This window comes from Delphinus delphis, chromosome 21, assembly GCF_949987515.2.
Source record: "Delphinus delphis chromosome 21, mDelDel1.2, whole genome shotgun sequence".
Taxonomy (NCBI): domain Eukaryota; kingdom Metazoa; phylum Chordata; class Mammalia; order Artiodactyla; family Delphinidae; genus Delphinus; species Delphinus delphis.
In genome coordinates, this window is record NC_082703.1 from 12,119,326 (window position 1) to 12,145,750 (window position 26,425).

The window sequence follows — 26,425 nt, forward strand, 5'->3', positions numbered from 1 at the left end:
AGGGAAGATTTGATGGGCAGCTTCCCAAGTGGAGACTTTAACAGAACTTGTCGAAACAGAGAGTGTGATGGCTGAGAAAGTGTTCGGTTCGTACATAAAATGTTGTGATTATTTTACAAGAGAAAACTCCATCTGTGTGACCTATATTGCATTTTCCTACATAGGTGCCAGCCTAGGAATAACCAGTGATGGTTTTTTTCAGCTGGAAGAGTTGCCTGGGTAAGCTGCTTTTCTTCCTGACCTCCGTGTTCATTCTCCCTCAGTTTCTCCCAACACTTCTACCTCCTCTTCCCAACTGTTAAATGTAGGAATTTCCAGAATTCTGTTCTACCTCTTCTCTTTTTATGACCTTGGGTCTCTCATCCATGAGTAGCCCGCAATAAATGACTCAAGTCTTTCATGCTTTTGGTCAGAGGCCATTGTAAAATTTTTAGGACCAGAATCAAATGCAGGGTGGTTTTGAGAATAAACACTGAAGCCCTAAAACTGTTTTCTTTCTTCAACTTGATAGAGCATCAGTTGATAATGTGTCTAAAGTGATTCTGGTCTTCAAAGCAGCTAGTACAGAGGCATCTGGATAAATGAAGGCTCTGTCAGTCTCACAAAAATAGGTTTTCTGAAATTGGCCTTTATACATGTTTGTCCTAATAACCTTAGTAGACTTCTGTCATGGATTTAGATAACACAGAGAGAAAAAACATAATGAGGAGGATTGTTTCTCTAATTTGAAGAAGCTGCCAATTGCAGGCTTCCTTGATTAGAGGGGTCCTCCCTTCACTCATGGTAAGTGATAGGGCACCTGGGAACTGGAGGAGGGACCCTGTTAGCCCAGAGTTTGGCCTTTATTTCCTTCTGAGTAGCACTCACCCTGGAGCCATCATTGCTCAACTCTGCTGCTCTCTCGGCAGATGCTGCCAGTGCAGTGGGAAGTCTTAATCCCGCGCTTTTGCATCAAGGCCTTTCTGGAGGGTGACTAATAATCCCTGCTTGTTCCTTTACCTTAATTCACCTGGAACCACAGGTGGTTCATCAGGGACAAGAGGGCATCTTGGCAATTCCATAGCTGCTGTGAAAATGTCCTGTTACGACATTCAGACCAGGTCATCTTCTGACTTTGAGAAAAGCAAACAGGCATTTTAGATTTGCTGTCTGTGGGGCAGGGCAGTGTGTTAGAGAGCAGCCTTTCTTTCCTCATGATCTGTTTGGTTTAGGTGTGAAGGATATGAGACATGTGAGAATATATGCAGAAGTGTGGTCATGACTCATCGTGTTTAAATGATAACAATTCAGTCTGGACGCAAAGAAGCTTCCTTCTAGATATCTGTCCATTGCCTATTTTTAAACCATTTATTAAACTCGTGCTGGTAGCACTACAAGTTGAAGAGAGGAATGTATGTGTGTTATAAACAGGACTCTGGGAACATAGGAAAATGAATTAACAATTGGTATATGATTTTTGTCTTCTTTTTTTAAGACTCCTTTATCATTGTTATGTTGGTAAGTAAGTAAATAATCAAAGAAGGAACAAATTTATAGGCGAGGTAACATGTGCTCTGGGCTGTATGGTCCAGCTTTTACCCTCATTGGGCTTATGGTTGAGGGGAGGCTGGAGCGTGGAGTCTGTGGAACATTGTGGGACAAGAGGTTCTGACGGCCATAATGAGGGAAAGAGAAGTGCTCTGGGGACTCAGCAGAATATAAGATTGTTTCTAGGTGGTGGAGGGCTCCCAGGTGTGGCTGCCAAAGTGTCTATGTCCTCAGGGTGAGCCATGGCCTCCCCGCTCCTCTCCTGGAGACTCTCCAAGACCAACAGGCATTGAGGGCACGAAGGAGATTGTGCTTGGTTCACAGTTTTTACCTAACTTACTGAGTTTTTCATGTACTGAAGACTGGTGTTTTAAATCAAGACTCCAGGGGCTTCCCTGGGGGCGCAGTGGTTAAGAATCCGCCTGCCAATGCAGGGGACACGGGTTGGAGCCCTGGTCCGGGAAGATCCCCCATGCTGCGGAGCAACTAAGCCCATGCACCACAACTACTGAGCCTGCGCTCTAGAGCCCGTGAGCCACAACTACTGAAGCCCATGCGCCTAGAGCCTGTGCTCTGCAACAAGAGAAGCCACCGTAATGAGAAGACCGTGTACTGCAACAAAGAGTAGCCCCCACTCACCACAACTAAAGAAAGCCTGTGCGCAGCAACAAAGACTCAACACAGCCAAAAATAAATAAATTAATTAATTAAAAAAAAAATCAAGACTCCGAAAGCCTGGATGTCAGCTCCCCAGCCTGAGCTTCAGCTTGTTAAGACCATGCCACTGTCTCCTCATTCCTCTGGCAGTCTCTGTATCACAATGCAGAGCTTGGGAATGAAGCCAACATGAAGTGCAAAGCTGAGCATCTTTAAGGGACCAGGTCCTGACACATCATTGGAACACTTAGATGCAGCCATACCTGAAGTCAGGACTTCTCGGTTACATGAATCAATAAATTCCTTTTTTTTTTAAGCCAAAAAGAAAAAAAAAGATTGTTTCCAGTGGTTACTTTAGTGGTACGAGGTGGACTAGAGGGGACTGTGGAAGCTGAGGGGGAAACACTGAGCTCCTTGCAGATTTTTGTCTCCTCTCTGAAGAAGCCAAGACGTTTCACACGTGTTTCTCGTATATCCATTCTGCTGGGAATACTTCTCCCAACCCTTGCCAGAGCTATTCATCTTTCAGGAATCTGGAGTGTTTCTGAGCCCTCTCCCCTGCAGGAACTAAGTGTTGCCCTCTGAGCTTTAACAGACCCCTGGGCATGTTTCCCCTCAGGAATTCCTCAAGGACAGGGATCGCTACCCATTGTGTCCAGTGCAATGCTTAACAGAAGTAGGACTTACATAAGAAATGTTTGGGGAAGAGAGAGAAGATGGAGAGAGGAAAGAAGAAAGTAAGGAGCGAAGACCCAAAGAAAGGAAAAGTGATCAACATATAATAGGAGAGAGGATGGTAGAGATGGAAGAAGAGCTACTTCCTTGTTTCCAAACTAGACATTTCTCTTTTTATACACTGGGCTGTAGGATAAGAGCATCCTTACCTCTAATACATAGCCATTCAGGTTCATACCTCATCCTCCATCCAGACCATAGCTCTCTGAAGGCAGGGAGTCACAACATAGGTACCTTACTTTTAGAAGGTACTAAAGAAAGATTTCCTTTCTTCTTCCCTGATTGCTTTCTTCTTACCCAAGCATTGCACCAGTGGTAGGACCATGCTTTAGAGAACGCCAGCCCTGAAAGGGTTAGCTCCAGCTGAAGGGCACTTACTCTGTATGCTGCAGTGATTACTCTAGGGCTGGGCTTAGCTTCTCCACCATGGACTCAGACCTTCACCCAAACATTTATCTAGTGTTTAAGATGCTTTTTTAGACCAGAATTTATTCAGGGCATCTAGTTTCATTGCAGATCTATGCTACAAGTTAAAATGGCTTGCTTAAATTGGCCTTTCATCATATTGCAAAGATTGAGAGAATTTAGCAATGATCAAGGGAAAATACTGAGCCAGAGGAGAATAACGGTGGTGAGGATTGTGATGCCAAAGAAAGGAACAGAAGAGATATTTGAAGCAATAATGACTGTCACTTTCCCCAAAATTAATGTCAGACACCAAACCACAGATCCAGGAAGGTCAGAGAACACTGAGTAGGATAAATGTCAAAAAAACTATACCTAGGCATATAATTTTCAAACCGTAGAAAATCAAAGAAAAAATTCTGGAAGAAGCCAGAAGGATGAAACACAGCTGACCTCTAAGGGGAGCAAAGATAAGAATTACAACAACTCTTCAGAAACTGTGCAAACAAGAAAGTGGAACATTTAAAGTGTTGAGAGGAAAAAAACCCACCAACATAGAACTCTTTACTCTGCAAAATTATCCATCAAAATTGGTGGACAGGGCTTCCCTGGTGGCGCAGTGGTTGAGAGTCCGCCTGCCAATGCAGGGGACACGGGTTCGTGCCCTGGTCCGGGAAGATCCCACATGCCACGGAGCAGCTGGGCCCGTGAGCCATGGCCGCTGAGCCTGTGCATCCGGAGCCTGTGCTCCGCAAAGGGAGAGGCCACAACAGTGAGAGGCCCGCGTACCACAAAAAAAAAAAAAAAAAAAAAAAGGCGGAGAAATAAAGACTTTCTCAGACAAGCAAAAAACAAAAATTGTGGTGCCAATTTTAGTATTAGGTGTGAAGATCTCTGCATAAGGAATTGTCTCTAGCTTCAAAGGGTTTTTATTTCCTCTGAGGAAATGAAGCTAAGTAATTTTTAAAACACCTAAAAATATATTTCCGTTCTACAGAAGGATATTTTCTACTTAAAATTACTGTATTATCCTGGATTGGATCTTGGGACAGAAGAAGGAAATGAATGGAAAGACAGGTGAAATCTGAATAAAGTCTGAAGTTTAGTCAACAGTAATGTACCAGTGTCAGTTTGTTTTTTTTTAGTTTTTTTTTTAGCGGTACTCGGGCCTCTCACTGTTGTGGCCTCTCCCATCGTGGAGCACAGGCTCCGGATGCGCAGGCTCAGCGGCCATGGCTCATGGGCCCAGCCGCTGCGTGGCATGTGGGATCTTCCCAGACCGGGGCACGAACCCGTGTCCCCTGCATTGGCAGGCGGACTGTCAACCACTGCGCCACCAGGGAAGCCCGCCAGTTTCAGTTTTGACAACTGTACCATGGTTTATAAGATGTTAACTTCATGTTTTTTTAATTGAAGTGTCGTTGATTTACAATGTTGTGTTAATTTCTGCTGTACAGCAAAGTGACTCAGTTATACATATATACACATTATTTTTTGTATCTTTTCTATTATGGTTTATCTCAGGACATTGAATATAGTTCCCTGTGCTATACAGTAGGACCTTGTCCATCCATTCTACATCTACTAACCCCAAACTCCCAGTCTATCCCTTCCCAAACCCCTCTGCCTTGGCAACCACAAGTCTGTTCTCTATGTGAGTCTGTTTCTGCTTCATAGATAAGTTCATTTGTGTTGTATTTTAGATTCCACATGTAAGTGATACCATATGTTATTTGTCTTTCTCTTTCTGACTTACTTCACTTAGTATAATCTCTAGTTGCATCCGTGTTGCTACAAATGGTGTTATTTCGTTCTTTTTTGTGGCTGAGTAGTATTCCGTTGTATATATGTACCATGTCTTCTTTATCCATTCGTCTGTTGATGGACACTTACGTTGTTTTTATGTCTTTGGTTATTGCAAATAGTGCTGCTATGAATGTAAGATGTTAACTTTAGGAAAGACTGGGCAGAGGGTATACTATCTGTACTCTCTTTTAAACTTTTCTGTAAATCTAAAATTATTCTAAAATAAGTTTATTTAACGATCTTAACCCTCTACTCTCACGGTAGCCGCAGTGTCATCGTTGGTGCTGGTTACATTGCTGTGGAAATAGCTGGGATCCTTTCCGCCCTGGGTTCTAAGACATCACTAATCATACGTCATGATAAGGTAAATTCTATCCTTTTCCTTGATGTGAATCTTTTTAAAAATCTACAGGGAGAATTTTCTCTTATGTTGTCATTAAATACTAGGGTGCAAACATGTGGAGCTGGTTGGTCTGTTCCACAGGGAGCCGCTTTGAAGGCATCTGAATAAGGGCTTATGTCCTTCCCAGCCACCAACTGCTAGTTGATGATACTGATTTAGATTTGATCAGACTGGCTGGTGTTTCCATCATGAAGTGGTAGATAGCATGCCTTAATACGACATACATCCTTAAATATAAATATTAGTTAAATTGAGCAAACTCTCAGGTTAATTTCTTATTCTGAAAATCAATTTAATATGATCAGATAGTGTTGGATTATTAACACTCAGTCAAAAAATTTACTAAATTCTTTGCATTAAAAGGAAACGTATCAAAGATATTTGCACACCTATGTTCATCGCAGCATTATTCACAATAGCCAGGAGGCGGAAACAGCCTGTGTCCACTGATGAACGGATAAACAGAATGAGGAATATCCATCCCATGGGATGTTATGCAGCTCTAAAAAGGAGGGACATTGTGACACATGCTGCAACAGGGATGAACCTTGGGGATATTATGCTAAGTGAAATAAGCTAATTACAAAAAGACAAACACTGTATGATTCCACATCTATGAGGTACCTAGAGTAGTCACACTCAGAGAAACAAAAAGTAGAAATGGGGTTGCCAGGGACGGGGGGGAAAGGGAATGGGGAGTTATCGTTTAATGGATACAGAATCTCAGGTTTTTTTGTTTTTTTTTATTGAAGTATAGTTGATTTACAATACTGTGTTAGTTTCAGGTGGACAGCATACTTATTCAGTTGTATATGTATATATTATTCTTCAGATTCTTTTCCTTTATAGGTTATCACAAAATATTGAGTGTAGTTCCCCGTGCTGTACAGTAGGTCCTTGTTGGTTATCTGTTTTATGTATAGTGGTATGTATCTGTTAATCCCAAACTCCTAATTTATCCCTCCCCACCACCCCCAGAGTCTCAGTTTTGAAAGAGGGAAAAGTTTTGGTTGCACAACAAAGTAAATACACTTAACACCATGGAACTTCGTACTTAGAAATGGTTAAGTTGGTACATTTTTTTTTAAATTAATTAATTTTATTTTTGGCTGCGTTGGGTCTTCATTGCTACGTACGGGCTTTCTGTAGTTGCAGCGAGCAGGGGCTACTCTTTGTTGTGGTACGCAGGCTTCTCATTATGGTGGCTTCTCTTGTTGCAGAGCACAGGCTCTAGGCACGTGGGCTTCAGTAGCTGTGGCGCACGGGCTCAGTTGCTCCGCGGCATGTGCGATCTTCCTGGACCAGGGCTCGAACCCCTGTCCCTTGTATTGGCAGGCGGATTCTTAACCACTGCACCACCAGGGAAGCCCTAAGTGGGTAAATTTAATGGTATGTGTTTTCCACCACAATAAAAGATAATAATAATAAAAGAAGCTTATAGATCATCTCATCGACTGGAACCTCATATTGTAGATGAAGAAATTAAGGCCAAGTGAGGTTTCATGACTGCTAATTAATATCAAAACTAAGAGTCAATGAAATTCTGAGAAAGCTCAGGCCAATAGTCTTTCTGGTAAAATTCAGCCTCCATGTTTCTCAGTACTTGATTAAGTGTTGCTTTATGTGTTTTGTTGATTAATCGTGACTGAGCACCACTAGGTTGTGGCACAGTATTGGAGCTTTCAGAGACACCGTGTGGGGCAATAACAAGAGTGTTGGCCTAAGAATCTGGTCCCTAAGAATCTGGCCTTCCCCAACAAGTGTGTGACTTGGACAAGTCATTTAATGCCTTTGGAACATTTATCAGATCTCTGACAACTCAAATGCAATGACTCAAATTCCTGAGTATTTGAGCAAATAGGGGGGCAGATGAGGGAAACCGATAATACTGGTCAGTGTGGACTCCAGAGGACTTTCTCTTTGGCTTTTAGACTTGTCCTAAAATTAACCCCCAGGAGATTTTTGTCCTGAAGAATGTTTTTCATAGGTCAGTATTATTTTGCATTGCTGGAATATGTCCAGCAAATTAGATGGCAGGAGAAAGGCAGAGGTATAGATAGCCTGAACCTAATATATAAATAAGTAAATAAATCACATCAGTTTATCAGTAGAGTGGATAATTCCTGCATTTGGAAAATTGGCTTGTGGCAGAGAGCCACATATATCTGGGCTTTCTGCCCTCCCCCACCCCCAGTACATTCTCCATCTTCTCCCCTTCCTGGTATAACTCCATTCTAGAGCTACTCTATGAATAAATCACGACCTCCCACCTTTAACCCACCTGTGTGTTATCCCGAAGAAATCTCTAGAGAAAGAAGGAGGAAGTCTAAGTAAAGAAAAGTTGCTAGGGACTTCCCTGGTGGCTCAGTGGTTAAGAATCCGCCTGCCAATGCAGGGGACAGAGGTTTGAGCCCTGGTCCAGGAAGATCCCACATGCCGCGGAGCAACTAAGCCCGTGTGCCGCAACTACTGAGCCTGTGCTCTAGAGCCCGCGAACCACAACTACTGAGCCTGCGTGCCACAACTACTGAAGCCCGTGCGCCTGGAGCCCGTGCTCCGCAACAAAGAGAAGCCACCGCAATGAGAAGCCCATGCACCACAACAAAGAGTAGACCCCACTCGCCGCAACTAGAGAAAGCCCGCGCGCAGCAACGAAGACCCAACGCAGCCAAAGATAAATAAATAAATTTATTAAAATAAAAGAAAAAAGTTGCTAGACAGTAACAACTATTATTATTATTTTTTTTCTTGCGGTACACGGGCCTCTCACTGTTGTGGCCTCTCCCGTTGTGGAGCACAGGCTCCGGACGTGCAGGCTCAGTGGCCATGGCTCATATAGAACAACATCTAGCATTCCAGAAGAAAAACCAGTGTTTTCAACTTTGTTGGGAACCTTAATTGGAATGGAGCCCATTTTTACCAAATTTAGAACCCTAAAATACATAGTTTGAAACCTTAAACAAATACTAAGACTAGTATTAAAAAAAAATCTCTAAGGCCATGTAGTTGACTTTTCTGCCTAGAATGGGAGATTTTGTTCAAGAATCTTCCCTTAAATTGTATCAGCAGGAAAGCTGGCCCTGGAATACTGAAAGGGGAAAGAGAATTTCTGGTCCCTATTCTTATGGAAAAGAGAAGAGCTTGGGAGGAGAGGAACATGGCAAAGACAGTAGAGGCGTGAAGGTTGCCTATGGATTTAACTCTAGAACAGGAGTGGGTGAAGTCAGGTGTAATGCAGACGTTGGTGGTGATGTCGGAAAACAGACTTATTAAAACTCCACTCACCAGAGAAAGACAAATATTATATGATATAACTTACATGTGGAATCTAAAAAAATGATACAAATGAACTTAGTTATAAATCAGAAATAGACCCACAGACATAGAAAACAAACTTCTGGTTACCAAAGGGGATAGCAGGGTTGGGGGGTATAAATGAGGAGTTTGGGATTAACATATACACACTACTATATATAAAATACATAAATAAGAAGGACCTACTGTATAGCAAAGGGAACTATATTCAATATCTTATAATAATCTATAATGGAAAAAAATCTGACACAGAGTGTGTGTGTGTGTGTATAACTGAATCACTTTGCTGTACACCCGAAACTAACACAACATTGTAAATTAACTATACTTTAATTTTTTTTATAGCAGCTTGTTTAATTTATTTATTTTGGTTAAATCTTTTTTTTTTAACATCTCTATTGGAGTATAATTGCTTTACAATGGTGTGTTAGTTTCTGCTTTATAACAAAGTGAATCAGCTATATGTATACATATATCCCCATACCCCCTCCCTCTCGCATCTCCCTCCCACCCTCCCTATCCCACCCCTCTAGGTGGTCACAAAGCACCGAGCTGATCTCCCTGTGCTACGCAGCTGCTTCCCACTAGCTAGCTATTTTATATTTGGTAGTGTATATATGTCCATGCCAATCTCTCACTTCATCCCAGCTTACCCTTCCCTCTCCCCGTGTCCTCAAGTCCATTCTCTACGTCTGCGTCTTTATTCCTGTCCTGCCCCTGGGTTCTTCAGAACCATAATTTTTTAAAGATGACTAAAAAGAAAAAAAACTCCACTCATAGTGCAGCCGTGAATGAAGAAGGACATAAGAGGGGGGTTGATACTGAAATTTCCCTCCCAGGTTTGTAGCATATCTTTAATGAAGTTTTATTCTTTCCCACCACCCATTCCTCTGCTGCCTGTGTATACAGGTGCTCAGAAGTTTTGATTCAATAATCAGTTCCAACTGCACTGAGGAGCTGGAGAACGCTGGCATAGAGGTGCTGAAGTACTCGCAGGTATGACCGAGCCCAGGGCGAGCTTACGGCCCTTGGTCGTCTATCTGTTGTGAACCCCACTAGCTTTATAAACACAAACTACCCCTACCCCAGTCAGTTTATTCTTTTCTAGAGTATTACCAAGTCTTTTCTTTATCCTCAGAAGCTGCATTTCACATTAATGTTTTAATGAAATCCAAGGTATAAAAGATTAGAAATCTGGAAGTTGAATTTAGTTTAGTTAGAACTAAAACTACAATTTTTGTGCTCAAAGGCCTCATTGAACATCCTTATTTTTCAGGTTTATACTGATTTATATTCATTTATTTATTTCAGGAAATATTATTATGGAATCTATTTTTTTAAAAGTCTTTATTGAATTTGTTACAATATCGCTTCTGTTTTATGTTTTGGCTTTTGGCCGTGAGGTATGTGGGATCTTAGTTTCCCGACCAGGGATCAAACCCACACTCCCTGCACTGGAAGGTGGAAGTCTTAACCACTGGACTGCCAGGGAAGTCCCATGGAATCTATTTTTGAAAGAACACCTTTGGGTTTTGTAGATGGAAACAATGACAAAGTTACTTTGTATTTTTTTTATTCTCAGGGAATCACCTACATGTCAGATTTTTCCTGGAGCATTAGCCTTGCAAAAATGACTTTCTTCCCCAAAGCTTTGCCCTTTCAGCATAGGCCATATCATAAATAAAACAATAAATGTGAAGTTGCTTTGTAAATGCTGAAGTACTGGACTGGTGGTTAAGGTCAACATCAGAATCCCCTTGGGACTTTCACTAAACTATGTATGCCCTTCCCTCTCCGGATCTGATTAAGAATGTCCAGGGAGGAGCAAGGATGGTGCAATTTTTAAAACTCTCTTAATGATGCTTCTACAGCCGTTTCCTCCCCCGATTCCAGCTGCAAATCACTGTGCTTAGATTTGTGGTTTAAAATTTTATCACAGTTTTGAAGAAGTACGCTTTAAAATACTGTTTTTCTTTTTTCTTTTTTTTTTCGGTATGTGGGCCTCTCACTGTTGCGGCCTCTCCCGTTGCGGAGCACAGGCTCCGGACACGCAGGCTCAGCGGCCATGGCTCACGAGCCCAGCCGCTCCGCGGCATGTGGGATCTTCGCGGACCGGGGCACGAACCCGTGTCCCCTGCATCGGCAGGCGGACTCTCAACCACTGTGCCACCAGGGAAGCCCAAATACTTTGTTTTTAAGCTGAAGCATTAGGGTCTTGATATGAGTTGACATTTCTGGCTGCTGGCTGATTTGGAGCCACCTAGGATATCATCTTGGTTCCAGAGAGTTCCAGTGTTGGTGGCTTTTGGGCAAAACTAAATGTGTCAGCGTGTAAGACTCATATGTAGGATTCAGTGGAGAGTTGTTAAATGTTAAGAATTCTAGTTTCCTCTTTATTTGCTTTCCTTCCCATCCCCACACCCCCAGTTAACAAACTGTATCTCCCAATAGGTCAAGGAAGTTAAAAAAACTTCTTCAGGCCTGGAACTCTGCATGGTCACTTCAGTTCCTGGTAGGAAACCCACCTTGACCACCATTCCAGATGTTGACTGTCTACTCTGGGCCATTGGACGGGACCCAAACTCCAGGGGCCTGAATTTAAACAAACTGGTAAGCTGACCTAGTCTGCCTACAATGTTCTATTTTTTTTCCCCCAGTTTTATTGAGAAATAACTGACATACATCACTGCATAAGTTTAGGACATACAGCACCATGGTTTGATTTACATACATTGTGAAATGATCACCACAAGAGGATGAGCTAACATCCATCTTCTCATGTAGATACAATAAAAGTAGAAAAGGAAAAAGGAAAACATTTTCTCTGTGTGTTGAGAACTCAGGGTTTACTCTCCTAACAGCAGTGTTATCTGTAGTCACCGTGTTGGACGTTATATCCCTGGTATTGTATTTATTTATATTGTAACTGGAAGTTTGTACCTTTTGACCACTTTCCTTGCCTAAAACCTTTTTGAATCGGTCAGTAGTCCTGTGATTTCCCCTGATCCAACCCCAGACCCCCCAAAACTTGAGTGGGTTCTGTTGGATTCTTTTCTGTTTAGTCCATGTGTCCAGTTTGTCATTAAATCCCATTGCTTCTGCCTTTGGAATGGAAATAAAGGGTTTTTTTCCCCTTTCTGGTGTCATCACCCTAGATCAGGTCATCGTCTCGCCATTTCCTGACTAGCCTTCTCCCTACAAATTTCTTTTTTACTATGATACCTGTCTCTTTAAAGCCCTATAATGATTTCTTCTTGTCTGCAGCTCTAATCCTAATGGATGGTTGTGTGACTCGTCATGGACATTGTGGCACTCGGGGATGGGTACAGATGTGAAGCTCATCTACCAGTGCTATAGTTAGCATTCTTTTTTGTTCTTTTAAATTTTGAAGGACAGTCAAGTATAGTAGCCTGGGGTGTGGGTCAAGTATTTGTTGATAAATGGGTGGTCTCATAACTAGTAAGTGGCAGAGCTGGGACTTGAACCCAGATCTCCCAGCTCCAAAGGTTTTACTCTTAAACACTACACTACCTACTCCCTATGCCTGCTGGCCTTCTACTTCTCACATGGGAGTATATACACCGGGGATCTGCAAAGCCACAAGATAAGCATGACACATATTCTTGGGGCAAAAATTTGACTCAACGTATAGGGAGAAATTTTGGTTAAAGGAAACATTGATATCTTTTAGAGTAGAATACAAATTTTGCTTGGATTTTTAAAGATAAAACTGTAAACTTCAAAGAAGTCTACTTTTGATGACCGCTTCAGGCTGTGCCTGTCTAAAGTATGAGTTAGCATGCTTCAGGAGGAGCACTTCCAAGGAACTGAAAATCACTGTCTTAGGTGGACTCCACGGGGATGCCAAGTACCATGTCTGATAGTTGAGTGATTCCTTTTCAGGCTTGCCTGGCCAGCTGAATCGTACAATGCAAAGACAAATCCTGTTCAAACTCCTCAAAACTGAGTTAAATATTTACCTTTTAAAGTAAGCAAAAGATATGAAACCTGCCAGCTTGCTAAGATGTTTTTCATCTTGTGGTTGAGTCTTGTGGTTTCTTGGAGATTCAGGCTGAAGAGGTGCCTGAAGTGAGGTGGATCCAGAGATGTGAGCTGCTGTTTTTCTGTAGATGGGCCAAATACTTACATGTTGTCCCTTTACAATTTTAGGGGATTCAAACTGATGACAAAGGTCATATCCTAGTAGACGAATTCCAGAATACGAATGTAAAAGGTGTCTATGCAGTTGGGGATGTGTGTGGAAAAGCTCTTCTTACTCCAGGTAATGTTTCTTCTTTTGGGGGCTAAGGGAGGCTCTGTGTGTTATATAAAACTGTTCAGGGCTTCACTGGTGGCGCAGTGGTTGAGAGTCCGCCTGCCGATGCAGGGGACACGGGTTTGTGCCCCGGTCCGGGAAGACCCCACATGCCGCGGGGCGGCTGGGCCCGTGAGCCATGGCCGCTGAGTCTGCGCGTCCGGAGCCTGTGCTCCGCAGTGGGAGAGGCCACAACAGTGGCCTGTTGAGAGGCCAATGTACCGCAAAAAACCCAAAAAACTGTTCAGCTCTTCATAGTCAAATCAGCTCAAGCAGAGTTAAAAGGCTGAGTGTCTTCATGTCATCAAAATGGTAAAATGTGTTGAGATAGATGTTGGTTGGGAACCTGACATGTTATGAGTAATATTCATTTTTTCCTTTAAAAATGCTTTGAATAGTATTTATTTTTCTTTAAAAGATTTTAAAAATGCTTGGTGAAGACTGAAATTTTTATACAGATGATACAGTCATCTTCTGAAGAATGCTGTAAATTAGAATCCGAGTTGTGTTGGTGACAGTGGAAGGAAGTGGCTTTTTTTTTTTTTTTTTTTTTTTTTTTTTGGCGGTCCGCGGGCCTCTCATTGCTGTGGCCTCTCCCGTTGCGGAGCACAGGCTCCGGACACGCACGCTCAGCGGCCATGGCTCACGGGCCCAGCCGCTTTGCGGTACGTGGGATCTTCCCGGACCGGGGCATGAACCCATGTCCTCTGCATCGGCAGGCAGACTCTCAACCACTGTGCCACTAGGGAAGCCCGGAAGTGGTATTCTTATATGACTGTTTAGTCTTGATACAACCTGATCCCCATCCTCGGAATCCCATACTTCAGCCTACTTCATGAGTTAACTGGCGTCATTTCAAGCTCTTTGTCCTGCTTCTGCTGGTGGTATCCATCCATCTGCTTTCACCTGTACCCCTCCGGGGCCTCACCATCCTTTCCAAAATGGCCCGGGTCTTACTAAGAATGGAAACACACACCCAAAACTTTTTAGCTCTTTTAGGAAGCTCTCTCCACAAAAGCAAACTAACAAGCAAAGTTTCAGAACCTTTATAACATAATCTAACAGCTGAAAATTTTGTCGAGGTGAAAAAAATTTCTTGTGTATCCTACTGATACCTTATTTTGGAAAAAAAATTATCAATTTGAAGTCTAAAATTAATAACTGATGCTTTTACTGAACTCAGGTGGTTTTTTTTTTTTGACCGTTAGGAATAAAAACAGGCAAAGGAGGATAAACTTTAAAAAAAAATCAATAAGAAATAAAAATAATTTTAAAAAGAAACAAAATATTCCTGTGAAATGACTGTGGTTATAAAGTAGAATTGAGGATGCTCAAAACTAATGTAGTTTGCTCCATAAATATATCAAAAAGCTAATGTCTGCATTAAGAGGTGACTTGCCAGATGGTTGGGAACTTGTAAATGTGTCTTTTGTTTCTGTTTTTGTTTTTTTGGTCATAATAGAGTGTACAGAATTCACATAAGCCAATAGTTTTGAATTGTTAACTAAGGTATTCATAGGTCTTTTATTATATTGAACTAGATATTGTAATGAGCATTGACAGAAGACTTTGTCAGAACTTTGTATGTTAAGCCAGATGGATAAACGGTTAGTAGAATAATCCTGCTATGTTAAGATGAACAATAAGCTAAACACTGATTTAAAAATATCTTTGTAGTTGCGATTGCTGCTGGCCGAAAACTTGCCCATAGACTTTTTGAATGCAAAGAAGATTCCAAGTTAGACTATGACAACATCCCTACGGTGGTCTTCAGCCACCCCCCTATTGGGACAGTGGGACTCACAGAAGGTAGGTGTTTAAAAATAAAGGTCATTTATGGTTTCTTCCCTTCCTCTGCTAATGTTAAACTAAGTGTGTGTCAGCTGACTAAATCTATCTTAGCCCCCGAGTTATATTTCTTTTTAGCTACTAACTTCTCATCACAGGTCCAGTTTCCTCCCCATCTACCAGTACTTTGAGAGTATAATTCCTTTCCCCACTCCACCCTATCTGTTTGATTTTTTAAGCTTTTTTACTTGAACTAATTTCAAATTTAAAGAAGAGTTGCAAAAATACTACAGAAGACTCCTGTCTACTGGTAACACTTTTGCTGTATCATTTTCTCTCTATACACATGCACACACACTTCAGTATCTGTTTCCTAAGAACAAGGCCGTTCCCTTACAGAAGCATAGCTTCAAATGAGAATATTTAAGTGGATACAATATTATCTAAACTTTAGACCTTATTCAAAGTTTGCCTGTTATCTCAAATAATTTCATTTTTAACATTTTTCCCTTCAGGTCCAGGGTTCATTCCAGGATAATGTAGTATATTTAGTTTTGATACCTCTTTGGTCTCCTTTAGTCAAGAGAAAGAATTCCTCAGCCTGTCTTTTGTCTTTCATGACATTGACATTTATATTGTAGATTGTCCCTCATTGTGGGTTTTTTTTTTTAATATATTTTATGAATTCATTTTTGGCTGCTCTGGGTCTTTGTTGCTGCGCACAGGCTTTCTCTAGTTGCGGCGAGCGGGGGCTGCTCTTCGTTGCGGTGCACAGGCTTCTCATTACAGAGCATGGTCTCTAAGTGCACAGGCTCAGTAGTTGTGGCCCGTGGGCTCTAGAGCGCAGGCTCAGTAGTTGTGGTGCACGGGCTTAGTTGCTCTGCGGCATGTGGGATCTTTCTGGACCAGGGCTCGAACCCGTGTCCCCTGCATTGGCAGGCGGATTATTAACCAGTGCGCAACCAGGGAAGCCCCAGCTCATTGTGGTTTTGTTTGATATTTCCTTGTACTTTGATTCAGGTTATGTATTTCTGGCCATCTCTCTGATAGCTCAGTGGAATTGTTTAAGTTTCTGATAGATGCTTTTTTTCCCCCCTGTGCATTATAGATGAGGCCATTTATAAATATGGAAAAGAAAACGTGAAGATTTATTCCACCACCTTTACCCCAATGTATCATGCAGTTACCAAAAGGAAAACAAAATGTGTGATGAAAATGGTTTGTGCCAACAAAGAGGAAAAGGTATGGGAAAAATCCAGTAAGCTCAAGACTGTCTTCAAGGTTGGCAGGGATGGGGTATTTTGGTGAGGTGGGAAGGAAAGACCAGGTAAAGCTTTCTCTGATTCAACTGGCACAGTCCCACCTTTATCTGTCTCTCTCTCTCTATTGCGGTTCTTCATAATATTTCACATAGAAAGAAGGTTCCACTACTTTCAAAACATAAGTGGAGGGCGGGAAATTCCCTGACAGTCCGATGGTTAGGACTTCGCACTTTCACTGCTGTGGCTCAGGTTCAATCCCTGGTCAAGGAACTAAGATCCTGCAAGCCACACGGTGTGGCAAAAAAAGCACGTAAAATATAAAGGGGAGAGGTCGGGATTGTCATTGACCAGTAGGCCAGCATAGATAGGCAACTCAGAAATATTGGTAAGTGTAAGAACTTAATGTAAAAAATTTAGACTTAACATATTAACATAACCAATCAGTGAGGAAGAAGTTTATTTAGTAAAATGTTCTGAGATAATCAGTTATCTATTTTTGCTTTAACTTTTTGAGGAACTGCCAAAGTGTTTTCCAAAGTGGCTGTGTCATTTTATGTTCCCTTCAGTGACGTGCGAGGGTTCCAGTTCTTCCTCACCTTCGTCAACACTTGTTACTGTCTTTTTTTATTGTAGCCATCCTACCGGGTGCAAAGTGGTATCTCATTGTGATTTGAGTTTGAATTTGAACAGGTTTTTTTTTTTTTTTTTAATAATTTTTGAAATAGGTGTTGTTTTGATATTAGGTCAGCCTCTTGGGCTTTTCTATAAATTGAATTAAATATTAAAGTGGAACTTAGCAATATGCCTTGGGAACATGGCTTTGTGAGGAACAGTAATTTAACTGAAGATTCAGGTATGGTTTCCAACTTTTCTTATTAAAAAAGAACATAGTCTGTATCTAAATCAGTGGCCCTTACACCGAAAGCCACAAGATGGTCCCTGGCTTCTGGCTTATAAAAATCAACATCACTGACAGTTGACAGAAGCAGAGAATCAGTGCAAAGAGAAGAAAGTAAGTGGTTTGGCAGGAAGATAAAGGTTGCTGTTTCTTGCCCTGAATGTTCCTCAGTAGCCTGAGATTTCCAGTTGTTGAATCAGCAAGGCCCTTACTTATTTCTTCATATCAGTTATTTCTTTATGCCATTTATCATTCATTCATTTGGTAAACATCACCTGACAATCAACTGAAGAGTAAGAACTGGGATACCGTATGGAGAGAAATAACATAAGGCTCCTGCTATCACCAGAAGCTCTTTGTAAATTCAATTTAGATCACAATATCTAAAAATTTGGCTGACTGTATATACAGTACATGATTTGGGATTTCTTTGTCTTCTTTTGAGATACACTTTTTTTTTAATTGTAAAGAAACGTATAACATTAAGTTTGCATCAATCATTTTTACGTGTAGTGTTCATTAATATTAAGGATATCCTTGATTTGTTTTTAAGCAACGTATTTTTGTGGCTAAGTTTTATATTCTCTAACTTTGCTTTTCAGTAGTCTACTGACCCTAAAAGTATTTGCTGGAGGTGAATATTAACTAGTCATTTTAAAATATATTTAGAAACCTGACTGAAAAATGTGATTAGAAACAAATGCCTCTTGTTGGTCATTTGTCCAGGCAGCCAGCACGTATGGGCTGAGTGCCTCTAAGGGCTGTTTTTGTGCTCGGCCAGGAGGGTAGAGTGAGGAGCAGAAGTGCGCAGGGTCCCCTCCATCTAGAGATTAACATCTCCTGGGAAAGATGGACTGTAATTGTCCAGTCCCCAGATGAATACAACTTTGCAGTTGTGATAGAACCATGATGGAGAAATATTGGGACTGAGAGCTCACATGATGGACAATTTAACTTGGTCAGGAAGGCAGGTGTAGCTATCTGAAGAATGAATGGGCTTTAACACTTAAAAGAGGGGAGGAAAGAGTGTCCAGACAGAGGGAACAGCCTGTGCAAAGGGGAGAGCATGGCGAATACTCAGGACAGGAGGAAAGCTGGTGAGCCCAGAGTGGGGAGAGCTGAGTGAGGTAGGCAGGGGAGGGACGTCAGGGCTGCGCGGGCCATGTAGGCTGTGTTATGCTGTATTGGGATTAGAGATGTAAGTTTTTTTAGAGGTTTTTAAATATCAGGTATCTCTCATGACTAATAAAAAGTTTATTAGTGTACCTGATAAAAAAAATTGTGTGTGAGTGTGTGTGTGTGTGTGTGTGTGTGTGTGTACACCTAGAAGGAGATTTATTACAAGGAGCTGGCTCATACAATTATGGAGATAAAAATTTTTACTTGAAGGATTTTTGTCTTTTCTGTCACAGGTGGTTGGGATCCACATGCAGGGAATTGGATGTGATGAAATGCTGCAGGGTTTTGCGGTCGCAGTAAAAATGGGAGCAACAAAATCCGACTTCGATAACACTGTTGCCATTCATCCTACCTCTTCAGAAGAACTGGTCACCCTTCGTTGAGAACCCAGAGACTCGTATGGCCAGCAGCTGGACCACTAGACCTTCAGAAAGGAGCCAAATCATCACGTTTACTTACCATTCCCATTGTATGTATTTCTTTATTGTAATCAGGATCTTCCAGTAGTGGAAATTTTCAGTAAACTTATTTATGTAATTAGAAATCTGTTTTGTTATCCAGGATTGATTTTCATTTGATTACATCTCTCAATAATTACTATTTGTTTTATTAATAGCTCTGTGCTAGCTGTTTTTTGTTTTGTTTTAGCCTCATCCTAAGTATAAAACCATATGAAGTACAGTGAAATTAATGTACTTGAATGAATATCACTTGCTAATTTTTATAGAGGAAGATGACAGCTGCTCTTCACATTTAAATAATGCAAGTACAGAGTCATTTTTTTTTTTTTTTGAAGCCAGTACTGCGCTCTGCATATTACAAAGCTGCTGCAAGGATGTGAGTTTTCTCTAAAAGCATGTAACTTGCGAGGCCTGCCTCCTGTATTTTATTCTTTCTTTTGTTCTAAATGATTAAAAATGGTTTGTGTTACTTTTATGAGATGAAGTTCATCGAATTTGGGAAAGATTTGAGGACGCTGGTTGCACAAGTGAGAGGGACATGTTAGAAGTGATCCGTGTTTTCAGATGTACTTCAAAAGTCCTTTCCTCTGCTAAGAGTTCATAGTTCGGTGAATGATTTCAGTTTTTGTATGTATTCTTGTCATTTTATTTTTTGAAAACTATTTCCAAAAATCTGAAAATAAAATTACAGTCTTTTCTTCTTATAAAATTTGTTATGAGTTTATGGGTAACAGTTCATTTTCTAAGAATATTTCACATAGAAGGGTCAGATGCCAATAGTGAGCTACCCTAAGTTGGCTTAAGACCTTATGGGGGAGAAAAGACATTTCACTTTTATAAATAAAGACCAGAGGTATAAAAGAAACATTTAGCAAATTTAATGGTTGAGTTGGAAGCACAGTCTAGAAATCATATAGGTTTTCATTTTGATATTTATTTATTTATTTATTTTTTGCAGTACGCGGGCCTCTCACTGCTGTGGCCTCTCCTGTCGCGGAGCACAGGCTCCGGATGCGCAGGCTCAGTGGCCATGGCTCACGGGCCCAGCTGCTCCGCGGCATGTGGGATCTTCCCGGACCAGGGCATGAACCCGTGTCCCCTGCATGGGCAGGTGGACTCTCAACCACTGCGCCACCAGGGAAGCCCAAGTTTTTAGCATTTTATTTCCATTAGCCTTTACCAGCTACATAAGCTGGTTAAATTTTTCCATGGCTTTCAGCAGTGACTTAATGCTACTGACCTCTGTCATTAAGCTTTTACTGAATGTCTTTCTGGTTAGCCATGGCTAGGCTGCTGCACTGACAAATTAAGTAAGTCCAGTTTCAAAGAAAGAAAAATACCACTGGTAACCAGGTAATGTAAATGTTGCAGCAAGCAAACAGGGTCTAAAAACCCGGACGTAGACTGACATGACACTGCCCCCTCTCCTCCACCAGCCTAAAAGGTAGTGGACCATGGTCCTGAGCTCCACTGACCTGGTGGGTTTCTCACTCTGCACAGGGCCCAAGCTTTGGGTGTGATTCCAGAAGGAAAAAGGAGAGGGCCCAGCGGTCATGTGTACTCTCACACCATGTGTTTTTTTTCTTTTTTTTTTTTAAGTTATTTTATTTTATTTTATTTATTTACTTATTTTTGGCTGCATTGGGTCTTCGTTGCAGCGCACGGGCTGTCTCTAGTTGCGGTGAGAGGGGGCTGCTCTTCGTTGCGGTGCACGGGCTTCTCACTGTGGTGGCTTCTCTTGTTGTGGAGCACAGGCTCCAGGCACATGGGCTTCAGTAGTTGTGGCACGTTGTGGCTCACGGGCTCTAGAGTGCAGGCTCAGTAGTTGTGGCGCACGGGCTTAGTTGCTCCATGGCATGTGGGATCTTCCCGGACCAGGGCTCGAACCCATGTCCCCTGCATTAGCAGGCAGACTCTTAACCACTGCACCACCAGGGAAGTCCACACCATGTGTTTTTTATCTCAGGAACCCTCTGCACTGCTTTTTTTCTGGTTCTGGAGTAAACCAACCTGGAAGTAACCTTTTCCAAGGGTGGGTCTTCGTTCTCATCAGTTCTCGGCTCAGTCCAGCCCGCAAGCTGATCTGACCCTTTGCCGCCTCCGTTCCACAAGGCACTGGGGAAGGAACAGGTACACAAGGCAGCACATTGTAGGTGCTCAGTAGATGTTTATCGGAGGAAAGGCATGGTACTTGCTTTCTTTGAATAACCATATAATCTAGAATAGGAGAAAAAATTCTACACAACGAACTGCAGTTCAAAGCAGTGCATTAAGCGTGGGGTGACCTTATGGTTTATTGACTAGGATGGGACACTTTGGGGAGTGAGGGGGCCACCGTTAATTAATTGGGACAGTAGACACAGATTTGTACTGTTGGAGGAAAATGGGACAGTGCCACCCTAGCGAGGCATTGGAGAGGTGGAAGTATACAAGTTCAGAGAAGGCAGAAAGTACCATTTTGCTGGGAGAACTGAAGAAGGCTATGAGAAGGAAAGAGGTCAGGTAAGATCTGGAATTTGGGGGTTGTGCAGGAGGTCAGAGCATGGGGCAGGCACAGTGGGGCAGACGTGGGCCACGTATCCATTGGGAATGATAGAGCTCAACTTGGTTGGAGCGCAGGAGTATGTGATAGCCTTATATGGAGTGTTCTTCCCCACTTGTGAGCCTCATGATCTGGTTATATATTGCCACATAACAAACTACCTGGAAACTTAGTGGCTTAAAATAGCAATCATCATATCTCATGATTTTGTGGGTCAGAAATTGGAGCAGGACTGAGCTTGCAAGGATGATTCTTCTGTTGATGTTGATAAAAATCACTTGGTGGTAGTCAACTGGAGGATGGGCTGGTCTAGAGAGTCTAAAACCGTCACCCACGTGTCAGGCACTTGGGCAAGGATGACTGCCTGGAAGGCTGGCCTCAGCTGGGACTGTCAACCAGAGTTGCCCACGTGTGGCCTCTCCAGCATGGTCGTCTCCGAGTTAATGGACTTACGTGGAAGCTCAGGGCTCCCAGAGATCGTTCCGTGCTTCCTAGGCAACCGCTGCAAGCTTTATGACCTAACCTTGGAAGTTCTAGAATGTCACTAATGCTAAGTGTTATCAATTAAGCAAGTCACAAAGGATTTAAGAGGGAGTGAATTGGACTTCAGCTCTCAGTGGGAGGAGGGGTCAATTTGTGGTCACCTTTAATCACACACACTAACAGCAATCTACTCATTTTACAGGGCTTGACTAAAACCACCTTTGCGAAGACTTTTCTTTTGTGGTCTTATGCATGTATTATGTGTTCCCATAACACCTTGTCACATATGAGGTCTACACTCTGTGTTCATCTTGTGTATGTTACTTTCTACTTAGTGTCAATCATTTCTGTATTCTCTATTTCAGTTTCATAATATTCCTGGTATATCATACAGTAACTTTGGCTGCAAGAGGACAAAGGTTTGTTATTGTGTGATTTTTGACACTAGGATCTATAGTATAAAAAAGAGCCAACATTTTAATCCTTAACCTTTTTGAAAAATGGGTAGGCAGGATTTTCAGGTCTTCAACAAACTCTGCATGAATCTTTCCGTGAATCTGACCTCCTGGATATAAATGCAGAGCTGTAAGAGGTGGATATAGAAGATTTCCATTGTGCCCTACTCTAAGAAATACTATTTTATTGCCATTACCATTGATACAATAATTTAGCATGTTGATTCATCAATCAAGACCACAGTCAACATTTTAAAGGTAAGAATAATTGTATACAGTCATTTCTGGGTTTTATATAGTGTATTTTAAGTGCTATTTAATGTGTTAGGAGCAGTTTCAAAAAATAAAAAGTGGTGGATGGTAGAGCTGGGGTTAAATCTAGATTTTACATAAAATTTTTATGCAAAGAATTTCCCTTTAAAGTTCTTTCTCTGTAAGTTGTGTAAGTAGACATTTGTCCTTTTTGCCTGTTCAACCTCAAGACTCCATAAGTTTGGGGAATGCCAACCTTGTGAGCCTTGGAGACAAAGCCCAGTTCCCCACATAGAACCCCAAAATGCTAGGTGCGTGACTTCTCAGGCTCCCTTGCAGCTAGGGAGGAGGCATATGACATAAGCTTGGCCAATCAGATGCACCCATTCCTGACTATTCAGAAACCAGTGACGCAAAGAAACAGGTATAGGAGAATCCATTCTAGTGGCAAGTGATGGCAGTTGTGGCAATAATATCAAGGGGCAGCCTGGCGGCGGTCCCAGTGCCTGCCATGTTGGTTTCTAGCTACAATGATTACAACACCATGACAGCAATGCTGACCTCACTGGCCCATTTGAGAGTCATGGTTTTGGCCACTGTGTCTCTGGCTGCCTAACTTCTGAACCTGGGTCACCAGCCCTCCCAAAATTCTGTGAGGTAACGTACATAGTATACCATTCCTTTGACTTAAATTAGCCCATGTCAATTTTCAGTGGTTCTCTAAGAACTGTGACTGATACAGTTTTATTTTCTTAAATTACAAGAAAGCTTATCCACCTATTACAGCACTTGTGCATTGCCATTAAGTATGTGTCCATGTACCTGTCCTTTGCTCCTTTCAAAGCCAGGGAGCACGCCCTACACATCTTTGTACTGTGTGTTCCTCCTGTTTACTGCAGTGCCCAGTACTGTTGAATTGAATGACTGGGAGTAGTGGAAGATGACACTAGAAAATTAGGTTGTGATGTTTGGAGAGGACCTTGATAAATGGATGAAAAGATTAGCAATGAGGAATTATTGAAGACTGTGAAAGGAGGAAATGCCATCAAAGTGGGATTGGAAGTTGAAGGTGGAAATAGCAAGAAAGTAGAGACTTGGGTGGGGATGAGCAGTGAGGCTGTGTCTGTCTTTGTGTGAGTTCATAAAGGGCCTGGACTAGGGTGGTGGTAGTGGGAATGGAAAGGAACACGTGCAAGAAAATTTGCAATAGAAGAATCTGCAGAATTTGTGAACCGATTTGAGTCTGGGGCTTGAGGGAAAGGGAAGAGTCAAAACTAGCCCTGACCTTTCCAGCATGAGAGCTGGGAGAAGGATGATACCATTAATAGAAAGACCATTAATAAAATACCAAGACAGACAGAAACTGGTTGAAAGGGAGCAGGTGCTAAGTTTTAGACATGTTGAGTTTGTGGTCTCAGTAGGGATCTGGAAATAAAAAAGCTGGAATTTGGGAGAAAAGTCAGGACTAGGGAGACAGATTTGTGAATTACACGCCTGGAGGTCATAGTTAAAGCCACGAGTATATCCATGACCCTTAAGACAAGGAGTGTGAAGAGAGAGAAGAGGCCAGAGCATCAATAATGCCCACATTTAAGGGATGGATAAAGGGCGAAGGCCTTGGAGGAAAGGGACAGAATAGAAGTAAAGTCGTGGGGAAGGAGCTCCAGGAAGAGAGAGAAAAGGGTCTTAGGCCACTGAGCCTAAAGGCAGAAGAAAGTTCACAGCAGTGTCAGTGTTCTTCAGCCAAGGGCCACAGGAATCTCTGTCTTTGAACAAGGTGGGTTATTACTTGGTGGTGGTGAGGAGTGACATAGAGGGTTATGGGGCGTGTTAGTAAGAGTTCTTTCTGACAGAACCTATTATAGGATATGGGCTTTCACTGGGTATCTTTGGGGAGGGTCTCAGGAAGCAGAGGTTGGCTGTAGACTGATAGCAGAAAGCGGGGGGCAATTCTATGACTGGGTATTGCAGTGGGGCGGCAGCTCCCCTAACCCCCATTACTGATAATTGGTAAAGAAGCAGCATTAACTCATTCAGTAAGAGAGGGGATGTTTGGTATTTTGTGCTGCACAGCAACCTTGTCTAAATCTATGAGATTTTTGTCCAACAGGAGAACGATATGGTTCAGCTGCGAGCCTCAGATCCATTCTCAGACATCAGGGCTGTTCTTTTCTTTCCCAGGAGGTTATTGGGGACTTTTGAGATTCCAATTTTAGTAGATTTGTAGGGAGAAAGAGCAAAATAAAAGTGGCTAAAAGGAGATTCCATGGTTGAGAAAGCAGCAACTTCAAACTACTCAGTCATTCAAAAGAATTCATTTTCTGCCTATTAAGGCCCATCTCTGAAGATAAGAAGATCGCTAGGGAGGGCTGGGTGAAACTATTTGAAGATGAAAAAAAAAATCTGTGTATTTTTCCTGAGGGGATGGAGCCAGTAACCAAGGAGGGAGGGGAATTGATGCTGACACAAGAGGTGATAATGGAAGGAATAGACTCTTTCACAACAAACCACAACAAACACTGAACATTTTTTAATGCCTCTTATTTTTTGGCCACACCATGCCGGCTTGTGGGATCCTCGTTCCCTGACCAGGGATCAAACCTGGGCCCTCGGCACAGTGGAAGCACGGAGTCCCAACACCTGGACCGCCAGGAAATCCTCTTTTAATGCTTTTTAAGATGTCTTTTTTTTTTTTTTTCATTTTGTGTGGGCAAAAAGATCTGTTTGCTTCAAGATTAGGGATAATGATGTGTTTATCCTTATTAATGCCATGCCAACCTCCGAGATAGATCCATGGTTCCTCAGATAGACAACCCCAAACTTGAACACTGGCCCCAATCTACCTTTCCAGCCTTATGTCCCATCTCAGACTCCACATTCCAGCCAGACTGGCAGGACAACTCTTCCATCCTAGCCAACACCTTCTGTCTGGTAAAGATAGTGTATTCGCCAGTTCCAGCACCATCTCCTCTCATGGCCTCTTCTGGGTCTCTGCCTGTGCTATCCTGCACTTCCTTTCCATAGCGCTGACTCCTGTCTCCCGGCCAAAGCACATTCTCTGACGTCTTTCCAAAGCACATTCTCTGACCTCTTTCCAAAGCACTTTTCTTTTTTTCTTTTGGCCTGGCCTCGGCTTGTGGGATCTTAGTTCCCCGACCAGGAATTGAACCTGGGCCCCAGTAGTGAAAGCACTGGTCCTAACCACTGGACCACCAGGGAATTCCATGAAGCATTTTGATTACCTTCTAGAGGACTTTTCACAGCCTGACTTGCACTCAAGATCTTTGTTAAACTCTTCGAAGACAGAAGCATGTTTTTTTTCACTCTAGTATTTGTTTATTCCTCCTCACACTCAAACATCACAGATGATAAACGTTTATTTGTGGGATCAAAGTACACCGGAGACAAGTGAATCAAATTATCCCAAAACATTAAACTTCTCCCTGTTGATAAAGTTAACACTTTTTGACAGGTCTATCTATCATCTATCTATCTAGAGATTTCTCCAGTATACTGGTATCCAGTATATAGTATATACTATACATAGAAATAGAGATGTATCTATATAGAGCTCTCTCTCTTTCTGTATATATATCCTATAAATTAATGAGAAGCTGTTCATTTAAAGTAGGCAAAAGAAATGATCAGACCATTCACATAAATGAAAACTGAATGGCTGGTATACGAGAAAATGTTCAACTTCTCTAGCAATCAGGCAAATAAAAATGGGTATAGATGCCCATTAGGTTTAAAAAATATATGTCTGATGATATATTCTTCTACGTACATGGGTGCAGACCGTGGTGATTATCTGCTCAGTAATTACTCCCCTTCTTAGTTCTGTTGGCAAAACCTCAATTTTGTTCTAAATTTCACTTTGCTTATTCATGCACTCAAAAAAGGCTACTCCCTTCCCACCCACAGAAAAATGAATCATGTTTG

General features: G+C 42.0%; 1 protein-coding gene across 1 annotated transcript in view; it reads left to right on the top strand.

Moving 5' to 3' along the window:
• GSR (glutathione-disulfide reductase) overlaps positions 1–19,454 on the top strand; it is a 45,108-nt gene extending 25,654 nt beyond the window's left edge. Inside the window, exons 6-13 of the mRNA XM_060001070.1 lie at positions 165–219; positions 5,395–5,494; positions 9,758–9,844; positions 11,300–11,458; positions 13,019–13,130; positions 14,841–14,972; positions 16,060–16,193; positions 18,524–19,454. Coding sequence (XP_059857053.1) covers positions 165–219; positions 5,395–5,494; positions 9,758–9,844; positions 11,300–11,458; positions 13,019–13,130; positions 14,841–14,972; positions 16,060–16,193; positions 18,524–18,673 — 929 coding nt within the window. The 3' untranslated portion in view covers positions 18,674–19,454. The remainder of the gene's footprint in view (positions 1–164; positions 220–5,394; positions 5,495–9,757; positions 9,845–11,299; positions 11,459–13,018; positions 13,131–14,840; positions 14,973–16,059; positions 16,194–18,523) is intronic.
• The last annotated feature ends 6,971 nt before the right edge of the window (positions 19,455–26,425 follow it).